This window comes from Westerdykella ornata (genome assembly GCF_010094085.1).
Source record: "Westerdykella ornata strain CBS 379.55 unplaced genomic scaffold EI97scaffold_21, whole genome shotgun sequence".
NCBI classification, from domain to species: Eukaryota; Fungi; Ascomycota; class Dothideomycetes; order Pleosporales; family Sporormiaceae; genus Westerdykella; species Westerdykella ornata.
The window spans coordinates 1-13,284 of NW_022986871.1; the positions used below are offsets into that span (position 1 = coordinate 1).

At 55.3% G+C, this 13,284-nt stretch overlaps 5 protein-coding genes across 5 annotated transcripts; all 5 read right to left on the bottom strand.

The window, feature by feature from the left end:
• Positions 1-727: 727 nt before the first annotated feature.
• Positions 728-1,442, bottom strand: EI97DRAFT_129655 (uncharacterized protein). The gene has a single exon (XM_033793105.1). The coding sequence runs from the start codon at positions 1,324-1,326 to the stop codon at positions 931-933; it is 396 nt and encodes a 131-aa protein (XP_033651704.1). The 5' UTR covers positions 1,327-1,442; the 3' UTR covers positions 728-930.
• Positions 1,443-3,317: 1,875 nt separating this feature from the next.
• On the bottom strand, positions 3,318-6,622 carry EI97DRAFT_381842 (uncharacterized protein; the record flags this gene model as incomplete). The annotated part of the gene is made up of 7 exons (XM_033795820.1): positions 3,318-3,506; positions 3,650-3,733; positions 4,266-4,603; positions 4,663-4,781; positions 4,835-5,829; positions 5,896-6,501; positions 6,578-6,622. 7 exons carry the CDS (start codon positions 6,620-6,622, stop codon positions 3,318-3,320), a joined length of 2,376 nt encoding a protein of 791 aa, XP_033651705.1.
• A 27-nt stretch (positions 6,623-6,649) lies between these two features.
• EI97DRAFT_129731 (uncharacterized protein) lies at positions 6,650-7,315 on the bottom strand. The gene has a single exon (XM_033793108.1). The coding sequence runs from the start codon at positions 7,079-7,081 to the stop codon at positions 6,713-6,715; it is 369 nt and encodes a 122-aa protein (XP_033651706.1). The 5' UTR covers positions 7,082-7,315; the 3' UTR covers positions 6,650-6,712.
• EI97DRAFT_435277 (uncharacterized protein) lies at positions 6,937-8,095 on the bottom strand. The gene is made up of 2 exons (XM_033798820.1): positions 7,615-8,095; positions 6,937-7,542 (listed from the first exon to the last, which is right to left on the bottom strand). The coding sequence occupies exons 1-2, from the start codon at positions 7,771-7,773 to the stop codon at positions 7,396-7,398; spliced, it is 306 nt and encodes a 101-aa protein (XP_033651707.1). The 5' UTR covers positions 7,774-8,095; the 3' UTR covers positions 6,937-7,395.
• Positions 8,096-9,026: 931 nt separating this feature from the next.
• On the bottom strand, positions 9,027-12,966 carry EI97DRAFT_381963 (ARM repeat-containing protein; the record flags this gene model as incomplete). Its single annotated transcript, XM_033795827.1, has 6 exons — positions 9,027-9,932; positions 9,985-10,151; positions 10,201-10,377; positions 10,426-11,525; positions 11,665-12,083; positions 12,721-12,966. 6 exons carry the CDS (start codon positions 12,964-12,966, stop codon positions 9,027-9,029), a joined length of 3,015 nt encoding a protein of 1,004 aa, XP_033651708.1.
• Between the last annotated feature and the right edge of the window lie 318 nt (positions 12,967-13,284).

A 13,284-nucleotide genomic window follows, 5' to 3' on the forward strand; every position in this document is an offset into this window, starting at 1 on the left:
GAGCTGTATTCTGGTCACCAGCAAAGGTCCAGAAAGCTCGGGATTTTCAGGCCCAGAAAGAGGCAGAGGAGAAGGCAATACAGGCCCAGAAAGATGAGGAGACAAAGCTTAGGGAGCAGCAGAAGCTTCAAAAAGCAGCTCTACTAGAGGAGAGACGCCGTGAGAGAGCTGCCGCTAAAGCAGAGCGTGCCCGGGAACGTGAGCAAAAGGCTATTGAAGCTCAGGAAGTGCGCCAGGCCCGGGCAATTGAAAAACAACTCCGTGAGGAGCTCAAAGCTTCCCAAAAGGGTAATCAGAAAAGCCTCAAGCCTACTAGGTCAAGCACGAAGGACATTGAGCATGTACAGCCTGAGATATTGCCTGTTGAAGATGGGGTGCCCAATTTGGGCCCTTCAACGCGTACCCGCAAAATACGCCTGCCCCAGCGGTTTCAGTAGCTAATTAGGTGCTAGAATTACTTGGCAAGCTTCTCCAATTATTACTACAAAAAATCTGGCGATTTTACAATATATATTGAGCTCTACAGCCTCATCTTTGTGGGTGGCGATTATGCTGAAATCGTGCATTTGGTGGGAACGTGCACTTGCTGACCTAATACGTTAAGTCTTGGCAAGTTACAGCTGCTCTAGGCCCATGGATCACATTGACCCACACTTTGAAGTTACGGACATGACTACGCATACATGTATCCAGATTACATCACAAGCACAGCAAAAGACGTGTCAAGTCACAGTCGAGAACATCAAAAGAGTTCGCCGTCAAGAAGCTCCCTATCCAAACCGGATAGAGATATCCATTCCATAGCTGATGATTGTCCATGTCCGCCAGTCGTCTGGCCTCGAATCCCACCATTGCATCGCCCATTCCTTGCCTTGGGAAGCACAGTTCCCGGACGAAAAAACAAGTGATAGCAAATGCTCGAAGACAAAGCTAGTCGTCCGCCATTCGTTGAATATCAATCCATCCGCATTTCCTGAGATCCTTCGTTCGAGTTCCATGTTTGCGCGGGTTCTTCGTTATTCGCCGCAAAGTAAAAGAAGAAAAAGCACATTCCGCCTCCTTGCTCTGTCTCCAAGAAACCGCTCTCCCCATCGTCCACGTGAATCTCCCTTTTTGATGCAAGATTTCCCTAGTTCCTCTCAGGATGTTCGCTCGTAAACCGTTGAGATCCCCTTGACGAATATGGTGCCAGCCTGTCAAGAAACCTAGTCGATGATGCCTGGGTGATGATGCTTTTTCGTGAAACTGGAAAAGCAGCAGCCAGCCGCAAAAATAGGAAAAATGTACAGTGAAAGGAAAAGTTCGTAAACCGAGTCGATGGGTCATGAAACCGCGGGGCCGTGTCTAAGCCAAATGACAAGTCCAAATCCAGAGTGATTGAATTGCGCGACTAGGCCGCCTTGAAAGACAGATCCGGATTAGAAGCCGACGAAGGAGCGCAGCAGCTTAGTTGGGGCATGCGCTCTGGACGTGTCCGGGCTGCTTGCAGCGGTAGCAAACGCGCTCGGTGCTGGCCTCGGAGGGGCAGTCGCGGGACAGATGGCCGACCTCACCACCTGTGGTAATGTCAGTACAGAAAGAGAAAAAATTGCTGGATTCCTTCTTACAGTTATAGCACTTCTGGCCCTGGGTGCAGTCGCGGCTCATGTGGCCGAAACCACCGCACGAGTAGCAAGTGGTCTGCAGTGGGTCAGCATCATATCGTACCGGAACACCTTCGTGACCTCCTCATACCTGACGCGCACCACCATAGCCAGCACCGCCGCCATAGCCTCCACGTCCACCATAGCCGCCGCCGTAACCACCACCCTGGTTGCAGTTGCGAGCAATGTGGCCCCGCTGTCCGCACTTGTAGCACTCTTGGCCGCCAGCACCGCCGCCCATACCGGCACCGCCCTCCTTGGTGCACTCACGGCTGATGTGACCAGTAGAGCCGCATCGGTAGCAAGTCTTCTCGGCCTGAGGGGAGGTGCATTCCCTGCTCAAGTGGCCCTTTTCGCCGCAGTTGTAGCAGGTCGGGTTGCCCTTGGTGGGGCAGTCGGCAGCACGGTGAGACTGGTCGCCGCCTATGTGTCGTTAGTATTGGGTGCGCTAGAGAGAGAGACAGGGAGAGAAATGAAGAATTTGTCGCCACTGGGCACCGCCCTTTGTTCCCTAGCGCAATGCAGAATTGGATCCAAAGAACGAGCGGGCAAGTGTGCGAGCTCGAAAAAAGGAATGAACATACAATTGTAGCAGCCACGGCCACCGGCGGCAGCGCCTTGTCCTTGGTACTCCATCGTATGCGGAAGAGGGTTGTAGGTAGGAAGAAGAGAAAAAACCTAACAAAACGAGTCAGCAAGACGGTCCTTTTGCAGTCAATAGCGGGGTAGGCAGGAATAAGACAGCAGGCGCAATCCGCTCTAGATTACGGGTTGAATCGTTCGAAACGAAAGGGAGACTGACCTTGAAAACTGGCCGCTTGCAACTGTTGTGGGAATGAGAAGCAAAAGCTGGTGTAAGAAGGACGGGGGAAGGCAAAAGGCGCGGCAAGCTTTGTACCCGCGCGTGCTTCACAAAAAATCAATCGGTGTGCAGAGGCGAGCCAGGGACGAGCTAGCTGCGGTCGGCTAGCGTCTTGGCAGATATCTCGGTCAACCAGCAACTCGAGCTCTGCAGTGCAGATGTCACTGCAAAGTCGCGCGGACGGTGAATTATCACTTCCACACCGACTCAAGCAGCAATCCCACACATCGTCTAAGGTATATCACACCTCCAAAATGGCGAAATCCTCACCGTCAGTGGATCTCTACGGAGTAGGTTGTATGGCAGTGGCAAAAGAACACGTAGCACATGCACGAGGGAGAAGAACGGAACCCGTAATAGGATAGATATACGTACCTCGGGTCGATCTTTAATCTTCGAAATAGCCATCTCCATAGCATACTGGCTGGTGCATACGAGCGGACATCCAGAGGCCTCGTATACCATAGTAATGATCTGTCCAGCAGCGTACACTTATCCAAACGAGACATCCATCTCTCACACACATTCTTGACAGCGGTAACACTCCCAGAACCACTCTAAAGCCAACGACACCCCTCTTCCCAGCGCTATGCAACCAACTAGCAAAACCTTCTCTATATATATGTATGCAAGCGTTACCGCTAAAAGCAATTAGTGAAAAACGGGGGGTATAATAACCAAAAACACCCAAAAAGACTCGAACCTCTTCTCCTCCGCGCTATGCAATTGTCTTCGCCCCATCTCTCACAGAGAAACCAGAGAGGCATAGATTTTATCCAACCTCTCCCTTCTCTTCGCTGTGCTTCCTCCTCTTACCGCCTCCCAGCCCCACCCCCGACACTACCAACCAACCCTCTCTGCCTCCCCAACCAACTCTTCGGCGCCTCTCTGCGCTGCAAAATCACCGTATTGCTCTGCAGCCGCGTCGTCATGTCGTACCAAGCCGACATGATGAGCTTGTTCTCGCGCCGCAGATTCTCGACTTCCTGCTGGAGCTCGGCCTGCATTGCGGTTAGCTACAGCTTAGACTCCGTGAGTGGCGTAATAGTGGGAAATGTGCGCAAGGTAATGATGATGAATGTGTACGAGTAATAGAGGGACTCGTAGCCATGACTGCCAAGGGGAAAAAAAGGGAAATACTCACCGAGCCCTTCTCCCCGCTCTCCTTTCTCGCCTCCTCCAACTGCCCGCGCAACGCCTCGCTCGTCGCTTTTTCCGCTTGCAGATCCTACATCCAGCGTCAGTCCCATGGAAGCCCACGTCATCTCCAGCAGAGCAACGGCAACGGAGGTAAGGAATACGCAGCAGGAGAGGGCAAAGAGGGTGGCATCGGAGACACCAACACCAACATGAGCGCCGAGATCGGATGCACGGCGACGTGCCACTCGTAAGGAGGAGGAAGAAGGCTGCTTCGACAGCGTTGTCTCGGGCGGCGCTCCTTTCACAGCCCCACCGGCTCTCCTCCGCTGGCGGAACAACTGCTGCGAAATGTGCGCCAGACTTGCGAAGGCCGTCGACCCCGTGCTCGCGCTCCGCACCCTAGCCGACGACGACGACTCACTGCTGCCCTTCGCAGGCCTCCTCCTCGTCCTCTCCTTGCTGTGCCCGTCCGTCGTATCGCTGGTACTCGGCAAGGTGGGGAAGCTCGCATGCATAGGGGACCCCAACTTCCTCAACGAAAAGGAAAAGGAAAGCGAAACAGAGTTGACGGCTACATCGCCGCGGAAGAGGTTAGGGGACATCTCGCTGGCAAGACTCACTTTCTTCACCCCCTCCAACTTCGCCTTGGCCTCCATGACCGTCTTCGCTATCTCCGTCGCCTCGGCCTCAAGCACCTTGGCTCTCGTCTCGGGCGTCGCTTGCACGACGCGCTCAATCTGTTCGCGCACACGCTGGAGAAGCTCCGTCCGCATAATCTCGAGTAACTCGGGACTCAGATTATCCCTGTCGAGCAAAGCAGCGCGGAGGAGGCCGGACTTCTCGTCATTGGCGAGTTCGAGGTCGCGGAGCTTTTGGTTGGTTTTGTGTTGGAGGGAGAGGAGGCGTTGGATTTCGGCTTCGAAAGTGTTGTTCTTGGTGGATTCGTCGATGTCGCTTTCTTTCGAGACCGTCAGTAAGCAGTCAATATACAGTGTGAAGTTGGCAATTCCTCCTCACTCTTTGTGAGCTCGTTCTGGAGCTCCGCCGTTTGCAGATCCTTCTCGCGGAGCCGGCGCTGAAGCTCCTGTATCTCGGCCTCGGCGGCCTGAAGCCTTTCGTTCTGTTCAAGGAACGGCCTGCATTGTGAGCTACGCAGTATACATGGCCAATGGCCGTTGTAGGCTCATACCTCTGGGACTCCTCGTCTTTGCTGTTCATCATATCCGCCCTCAAGCCCAGATTCTCCTGCATTTGCTTGAGAGTCTCGCTCTCCAACGACTTCAACCTCGCCGTCAAAATCTCCACCTTTTGCTGCAGAGCAATCGTATCCGACGACACCCTCCCCTCCATCAGGCTGATGGAACTCATCTGCGCATCGAGATTCTCCACGCTCTCATCCTGCGTAAGCTCGTCCTCCAAGCTACCACCCCTATTGACATGGCTCGACGACTCGAGCTCACGGATCCGCTCTTCAAGCTCGCGCTTCGCATCCTCGGCCTTGTACTGCAACTCCCTCGTCTGCTCGAGCTGTTTCATGAGGACCAGATTCTCATGCTCGACCCTAGTCCTCTTTCCCTTCTCCTCGAAGATCGACTGCTCACACTGCACAATCGTCTGCCCATTCTCCCGATTCACCTTCTCGAGGGCCAGGCACCGTTCCTCAACCGCTTCCAACTCCTGCAGCCTCTCCCTCGCATGCTGATAATCCTCACGTAGCTGCTCGAGGTTCCTCGTCTCGAGCGTCAAGCTCTGAATCTTCTTCTTCAAGTTCTCATTCGCCTTTGCCTTTTGCTTCAACTCGTCCCTCTCGGCCTTAACCAGCTGCAACTGATCCCTCAGCTCCTGCCTCGCGGCCTCCTCCGCCGTCAACCGTTCCAGCCGCCTCTTCTGACTATCCACAATCTCCCTCGCCGACTGCAGATCCGCCTCCAGCCCCTCAATGTACTGCCTCTCCCTCGCCAAATCGTGCCTCAGCTTCTCCACCACCTCGTCCGACGCCGTGCCCTGCTCCGGGCCGCGAACATCCAGATGCAACCGCGCCTCCGCGAGCTCCTCCTCCAACCGCGCCACCCGTCCCCTCGACACCTCCAACTCGGACTGCAGCTGCGTGACCTGCTTCCTTAGCGCATTTCGCTCCTTGTTCGCCTCAAACAACTGCGCCTCCTGCTCCAGCGCCGAATCCCGCTCAATCGTTGCAGTCGTTGTCGTCGTCCCTGCCGCCGTTGCCCCTTGCAGCCCTCCTCCGCCCACCCCGGAACCCACCCTCGTCGGCGTCCTATATCCCGTCGGCAAAGGCCCCGCCTCAGCCGTCAACTCGGCCTCGACGCCCAAACTCGCCATCCGCTGATCCAGCGCCTGCAACTCCTGAATCGCCTCGGCAATCACCTCGCCATGCTTCCCCGGCAGATCCGTCATAACCTTGACCATGCGCTCGTTCGACTTGGGCGAGTACAGGCTCGCGAGGAGGACGGCCATGGTGAGCTTGGCCGTCAGCATGGTCGAGCCGTCGCGCGCGCCGATGCCCGTTTTCAGGTCCGGGATGAGGCGCTTCGTCAAGACGGGGAGTTGGCCGCAGGACTCGCGGATGTAGGTGGAGACGGCGCGTTCGATGTGTTTGAGGTTTTGCCAGCGGGGGATCCAGTTGTCTGTCGCGGAGGCGGAGGACGAGGAGGAGACGCGGCGGGCATTGCTGTGGGAGGTGGTGAGGTGGCTGTTGTGGGTCTCAGAAATGTCGGAGTTGGGTAGTGAGTCGTTGAAATAGGAGGCGTCGATGTCGGAGAGCAATTGCCAGAGGATTTGGCCGTCTTCCAGTTGGGTCCAGCTGGTGATGCGGCCGGGAAGGTCGAAGGTGTTCACCTGCGCTCCGAAAAGCGGGGTTGTCAGACATGGTGTTTCTACAGAGGGGGCACAAGATGTAACGGTGCATGCATACCCATTCTAGGAGCGCTTTGAGCAGCTCCGGCTTGAAGTCGTCCATTGTGTAATCGGTAGGCGGTGGCCTAGGACCCGCCAGGGCCCTGTGTTATTTTGCAACGTGATCCAGAAGCCGGTAAGCTGCGTTTATGCATCATGAGCGGGCGGAGATAGACATGCGAGGCGGGCGGGCGTGCGAGCGGTTGAGTGCATGTGACGGTTGAGGTGTGGAGTCCACTGTGCTGTGAAAGGGGTGCTCGGACGTGGAGAGATCAGATGGCGCTAGCGGGGAGAGTACCGAGTACCCCACAATTTCAGGACACTTCTCACGTTTGCGACCACGAGTCCTAAAAATGATGACGTTGTTTGAGTGAAATAGCGGAGAGGGGCAGGGCGGGGACATTTGAAGAGGGTTGAAATGTGCATAAAATTGCTGTGTACAGCTGAAACGCAGGACCCCCAAACACACCCTCTTCCCGCCCAACAGGGCGACTGGAAACCACCACATGCACATGAGCCGCATCCGCGAAAGAATATTATCTGTAATTGTGAAAAAGGGATCGTAATACCTAGGTAGTGGATAGAACAAAAGCGAAAACGAGGGTATATGTCATACTCGTGAAGTCGGAAAGCCGCAGGTCCACCTACCCGGGAGAACGTTGCCTGACAATATCCACCATAGTCGCCGAAACAAGAGCCAATATCCAGCGCTCCACCCTACTGTTGTATGCCCGAATGGTCTCCTCCCTCATCGCGAGTATCTGCCGTAGCCACAGCAGTCACAGTATCTCAGTATCCCATCTCAAGACGCTCGCTCAGTTCGGCATCCCAGGCAGTTCAGTTTCCCATCGTATGAACAATCCCATCCTCCTCCACCGTCGCACTAAACTTGCTGCTCAGCACTTCGACCGTCTCGAGCACGGTGGCAGGGGCGTCGGCCGTGAATCCCTTGATGATGTTGTACTTGTGGATGATGGCGCCGCCCTGTAGATGGAGATCGATTCTGTCAGCTCTGTACATAAAAACCGGAAGCTAGCAAGAAAAGGTCAAACCCACCGCTTTGACAATGGCCTCCATGGCCTCATCCACCACGCTCTGCGGCGTCTCGTTCGGATAGCTGACAATCACCCTCTTGAGCGGCGGTGCGACTGCCATGGCGAAGGTAGCGAGGATAGCGACGAGGACCGAAAGCAGCTGGAGGGTGGGCATGCGCATCGTGTGCAGCGAAGAAGAGTGCTTGACGTGCGGAGGGCTTCTCTTATGTCAGGGTTGTAGGTGCGTGGCAGTGCAGCGGTAGTTGAGGTAGCTAATATAATGGCGTTTTTCGGCTTGCAGCCTAGGTACTGTAGTATTCGTGGAAGAGTCTCGCAGGTGTTCGAAGCAGGAAGGTGAATAAGAGGAGATTTTATTGATGATCAGAGCAGATGCCTGGCTGGCGGTGGAACGATAACTGGTCGCGCAATAACCGCAAGGGTTCTTGAATGAGGAAGGAGGCGTGAAGGGGCACGGGATTCGGCAACTGAGAGGGGGTTGGTCTGGAATCTGATGCCCAGGTGCAAGCGCGGGCGACGGCAGCTTTGTCCCACTGCGGAAGGTGGCGGGAGGGATCCGGTTCGCACCCCGGTTACCCTGCGTCAAGGTGCAGGAGGCGTGCAACGCTTGGCTGATAGCTATCCATAATGTAATGTACAATGGAAGCCTCCTTCAATTATATACAACACAATACAGCAATTACTGTGGTACATGTACCCTTGTGGACGTGGTCGAACGTTTCTCGCCAGATCACCAAAACAGGAGGGATTCAGGCGAACATATCGCCTTTTCATTGAGAAGCTACCTACACTACAGACGCAGTGCCAGAACCCTTTTTCAATCAGTGAAGCAATGTAAACGCTAAGCAACGTGTGTCAAAGTCAACCACCAGAAGCCCGTCCTGTTTGACACCACGTTGCTCGAGCGCGCAGTGGAAGAAAATTGCAGAAGAGGGAATAGTGCAGGCAATGACATGCAAACTTCGGTCATGAAGGGCGTGACAATACGCCACCCATGCCCATGAGAAGATAAGACAGCAGTAGAAGGGAAATCCAGTAAGGCAAGGGCAGAAGCAAAGCAGAAAAGGGGGAAAAAGAAAAAAAGAAAGGAGGCTCGGCATCGCCTGAAGCGCCGTTGCGGATGCGGATAACCCAAAGCTCCGATGGAATGCTTCTATGGGAACAGGGATCAGAGCGATCATGGAATAGTATACAAGATCGGCGACCATTGATGACCATGATGTTGACAGTAGATGGCACAAGTACCAATGGCGAGATCAAGACTGGACAAGGAATCGGTGCTGCATAAGACGCCGCCAAATACGAATCGTAGAAGTGGACACGTGAGAAGTCGATGCTAATGGGACAAATACAGCTGCGCAAGCGGCCGTGTCTCGTGAGGTCGTAACGTCGTTAGCGCTCGTCATGCAAATCCTCTCAGAAGAAGCTGCCGTGGCCGTTGGACTGGGCATAGCCGCCGTTGTAACCCTGATATCCCTGCTTCTGCACAGAGTTCTGCAGATGGTTTGGCAGCGGAGGATTGCTCATGCGATGCGGCTGTGGCGAGGCGATGTTGGAGTTGTAAGCGTTACCAGTGTACATGGGCGCACCCGGATAGCCACCCTGAGCTCCATTGTCACCAGCCTGCGCGACCGGCGGCGACGGACCCGGACCGCGGCCAGTGTAGGAACTGAGACGGGACTCACGCTCCTGGACCTTGCTCTGAATGCGACGGCCATATGGAGTCTGACGAATGGCTGGAAGGAGAGGGCGCATGCACTCGATCATCCGCAGCGATTGATCCGGCGGAGCGAACTCGAGCGCAGTCTGGATGACATAGTTGCCGTACGAGTCACGCATCAGCTTCTCAAGCTCCTCCTCTTGCATCAGCTCCTCAATCATGATGCGCTTGGTGTTCATGTCGGCACAGCGAATGCACTTCTCGATGACGTTGGAGCTGAACTTCTGCTTGGACAGCTCAGCCACCTTGCCGGCGAAACCGAGGCAGAGCGGGTTCGTAAAGCTATAGTCGTTCAGGTCAAGGATGTACTGCACGACGTAGTTGCCAAATGGATCCTGGACGAGGTCGAAGCTGTTGGCCGTGATCTGGCGGACAAGCTGAACCTTCTGGAAGCCCGAGGCGTGATCGATGCAGCGCTGAAGCACGCAGCAGCCGTGACGATGAGTGCCGACAGCGACACAGTTGGTGCCGACCGCATCAAAGATGAACTGCGCATCTTCGGCTTTGAGGTGGTTCAGGCATTTCTGGATGACGTGATTGCCGTTGAGATCCTGAATGAGCTCCACGACCTGGTTCTGGAAGGCCTCGATGATCATGCTGATCTGTTGTACTGTTAGTCGACGGCACATGGCGCTCTGTGCATGGACGGCTGACCTGCTTGGGGGTGGAGATGAACTCAATCATCTTCTGCAAAGCGCGGGTGCCGTGCTGGTTCAGAGCAATCTGGACGAGGGAGGTGGCCGCGTTGTGGACAAGCTTGTCGCGCTGCTCATCAGTGGCATATTCGAGCAACTTCTGGCACAAATAGTTTCCGAACGGATCTGGAGGGAAGCTTAGCATCGACGTAGCCATGCGGCGAGATACACATACCAGTCATCAGCTCAACGACGTGAGGAGCGGTCTCCTCGAAGATGATTTGAAGATACTCGTCATTGCGCTCTTCAAGCTTCTTTTGCAGGAAGCGACAACCGTGCTGGTCCTTGCAGAGAGAGTAGATCTCGGCGCGAGGCATGGTCTTGAGGTCATAGTTCATGAAGCGATTGGCGTCTGGATACCAGTTAGTGGTGTACGCATGCGGGACACGAGTTCGAATACCACTCTGCATGCGGCGGCTCTGAATAACACGAGCCTGACTGTCCTGAAGGCGCCCATTTGGACCATATGCAGTGTAAGGGTTGTTGTAGTACGGCATACCAGCCGGTACCTGAGGATAGGGACCGTTGGGATTGAACATGTGCTGGGATGCAACCGGCTGCCCCATAGAGAGGCCGTTCATGGCACCAGTCAGCATACCCATTCCGTAGCCATAGTAAGGTCCAGACACCCCAGAATAGTGAGAAGGCGTGGGGGTTCCGATGGTCTCGGCAATGGAGCCGGTAACGGATGGTGCGCTGGTGAGGGCAGGGCCAAAAGGAGCGGCACTAGCATGAAGGCCAGACTGAATAGGGCGACTGAAGTTGGCATCCTGCTCCTTGAATCCGTTCGAGAGCTCACGGCTGTGGCGGTTCGTGGCACCGTTGGTCGGGATGCGTCCAAGGCTCGCATTATGGTTGTGCAGGTGCTGCTCTGCATGGGTACGCGAGAGATTCACGCCATTGGTGCCATTGATGCCATTGATGCCATTCATGCCGTTCATGCCGTTCATGTTCTTCAAGGTGGGGACGTCATTGGTGGAATAGGATTGCTGGAACTTGGGCACGCTGCTGCCGTTGGGGCTGGCGTAGCTGGAGCGCTTGGAATCGGTGCCATAGGAGCCTAGACCGAACTCTTGCACTGAACGGCGGTTGTTGGGCGTGGACCTAGTAGGGGTGGTGTCACCGTTGGCGCGGCTGACATCGTACTCATCTACCTGGGAACCTTTGCGGAGCGTGTTAGTGGGAAGTGACTGCTGAGCGTGGTGATGACGGTAGGTAGGCCAGCCGTTGCTCTGACTATCCAGGCCATCCGACCTGGACAAGGCGAGATCCAAGGCAGCCGAAGAAGCAGAGAGCTCGCCCTCGCCACGACGGACAAGTATAGGGAACTTGTCATCGGTGGTGTTCATCTGAACGTACTTCTTGGCGTCGGGCGATGCGGCGGGGTTCCTCTCGTCCTTGTCTTCTTCACGTTCGAATAACCAGGAAGTGGTGTTGATGCCAACGGAAGACTCACGAATACGACTGTCGAGATTGACTGGCATGGACAAACGGTTGGTGCTTTGTGAAGACAGTCAGCGCACGCTCGAGACGCTTGGGGGGCGGAATGCGTGCGGGATAGACACGCGCGTAGCTTGTGTTACGCAGCAAAGCCAAGCAAATAAGACCCATTGAGTGAAAGGAAAAGTGGCGGTCTTACTTTCTGAACACCGGGCTAATTGGACCAAACTCCGCCTCGAACTTGTCGGCCTCTTCGTCTGAGCCGCGCCGCGAGCCAGGCACCGAGTGGGAGGGGACGAAGCTGCTGGTCTGGATGCCTGAGGGAGGCGAAGCGAGAATCGAGCCAGAACGGCTACCACGAGGGGTGGTGATGCCAGAAGGAACAGACGACATGCTGAAGCGGTTCGGGCGCGAGAGAGCAGTGGGGAAGCCGTTGCTGTCGCTATACTCTGGCGGGGTGGTGGGTTGGCTCTGGACCTTGTTCAAGTGGATGTCAGAAGACAGACGGCCGATCTCCTCCTCGTCCTGACGGAACTTTCTATCAAGAAGCTCCATTTCGGCCTCAAAACGCCTGCGTTGTGCTTTGAGGAGTTCGTACTCAAGCTTCTTCCTCTCGAGCTGACGAGCTGTCAGTCGGACAGTTCCACGGCCGAGCAGACGCAAAGCCGCAACCCCCGCAACCGAAGGGAGATATGTAGAATGACAACCAGAGACGTAGACTAGGCAGAACAGATGGCAAGGGACGGAAGAGAAGCTACTGCAGTACTCACAGAGAGACTGTTGTACAGAAGTAATCGTAACAAAGTTGGCAATTTACGATGGAGGCTGAGAGAAGAGGAAAGGAAGAGAGAAGGAGAGATTGGGGGCGAGAGAAGACTTTATAGGGAGAAGGCCTCCGTCTATTGACGTAGGCGGTGGGCAGCGGCAAACGGGAGGAAACTCGAAGTGAAGTTGACTTTTACTTACCACTTGCATCTTGTGGAGGGTCTGTGGTCAGAGGTCAGCCAAAGTCGACTTCACATTGACTTTTGAAACACGAGAGCGGGGACAACAACAACAACCGCAGCAGCAGCAGCAGCAATCAAACGCAGCAAACGCAGCAAACGCGGCAACAACCTGGCATCGGCGTATCGTCTGGCATGATTTGCGACGTATGCATCTCGCTCGTTGCATATTTTCCACATCCACACCTGGCCATTCCGAGTGCGCCCTTCTCTTAATATGCAGCTTGACAAAGGAAATATGAAGGGCTTACCGCAGTGGTGTATTCCTGCGGCTCGGCGGCCTGGCGGCGCTGCAAACCAATTGGAGAGAGGGGGGTATTCAAGGTAGGAACGGTATTCATTGTGAATCGTCTGGTCAGGATTCCGCGACCGTCGGTGGAGCCGGAGGGAAGTTGGGAGCCGACGGTTCGAAGAGGGCTCGTGAGGGGCCCAAAGGGAGACTCGTCGCGAGGGGATCTGAGGCCGGAGCGGTCTCCAATGCCGGTGGAGAAAGCCATTTTCCCTAGAAATACACTTCACAAGATTCGGGTCAGCAGACGTCGCCGGCGCTGGGACGGGAGGTGGGAGGCGGGGTGGGAAAGCAGGCGGTGAGGAGGGGAGAAGAGACGGGAGGGAGGCCGTGTGGTGAGGAGCGAAATGGACTCGGTCATCGAGTCTTTGGGATACTCACGATTATGGATACAAGGGGCGGGAAGCCCTCGGTGCCCTCGGTGGACTCGAGGAATCGTCAAAATGGCAGTGTTTTTGGAGTGTTGTCAGGACGAGAGTCGAGGTGCAACGAAGGCGGGCGCGGTTGGTCTGGGGCTTGGCCAGTC

Coding starts and splice junctions, on each gene's coding strand:
- EI97DRAFT_435277 (XM_033798820.1), bottom strand. CDS start 7,773: ATGCGCATGCCCACCCTCCAGCTGCTTTCGGTCCTCGTCGCTATCCTC. Junction 7,543..7,614: donor TGGAGGCCATTGTCAAAGCG/GTGGGTTTGACC, acceptor CTCCATCTACAG/GGCGGCGCCATCATCCACAA.
- EI97DRAFT_129731 (XM_033793108.1), bottom strand. CDS start 7,081: ATGCGGCTCATGTGCATGTGGTGGTTTCCAGTCGCCCTGTTGGGCGGG.
- EI97DRAFT_129655 (XM_033793105.1), bottom strand. CDS start 1,326: ATGACCCATCGACTCGGTTTACGAACTTTTCCTTTCACTGTACATTTT.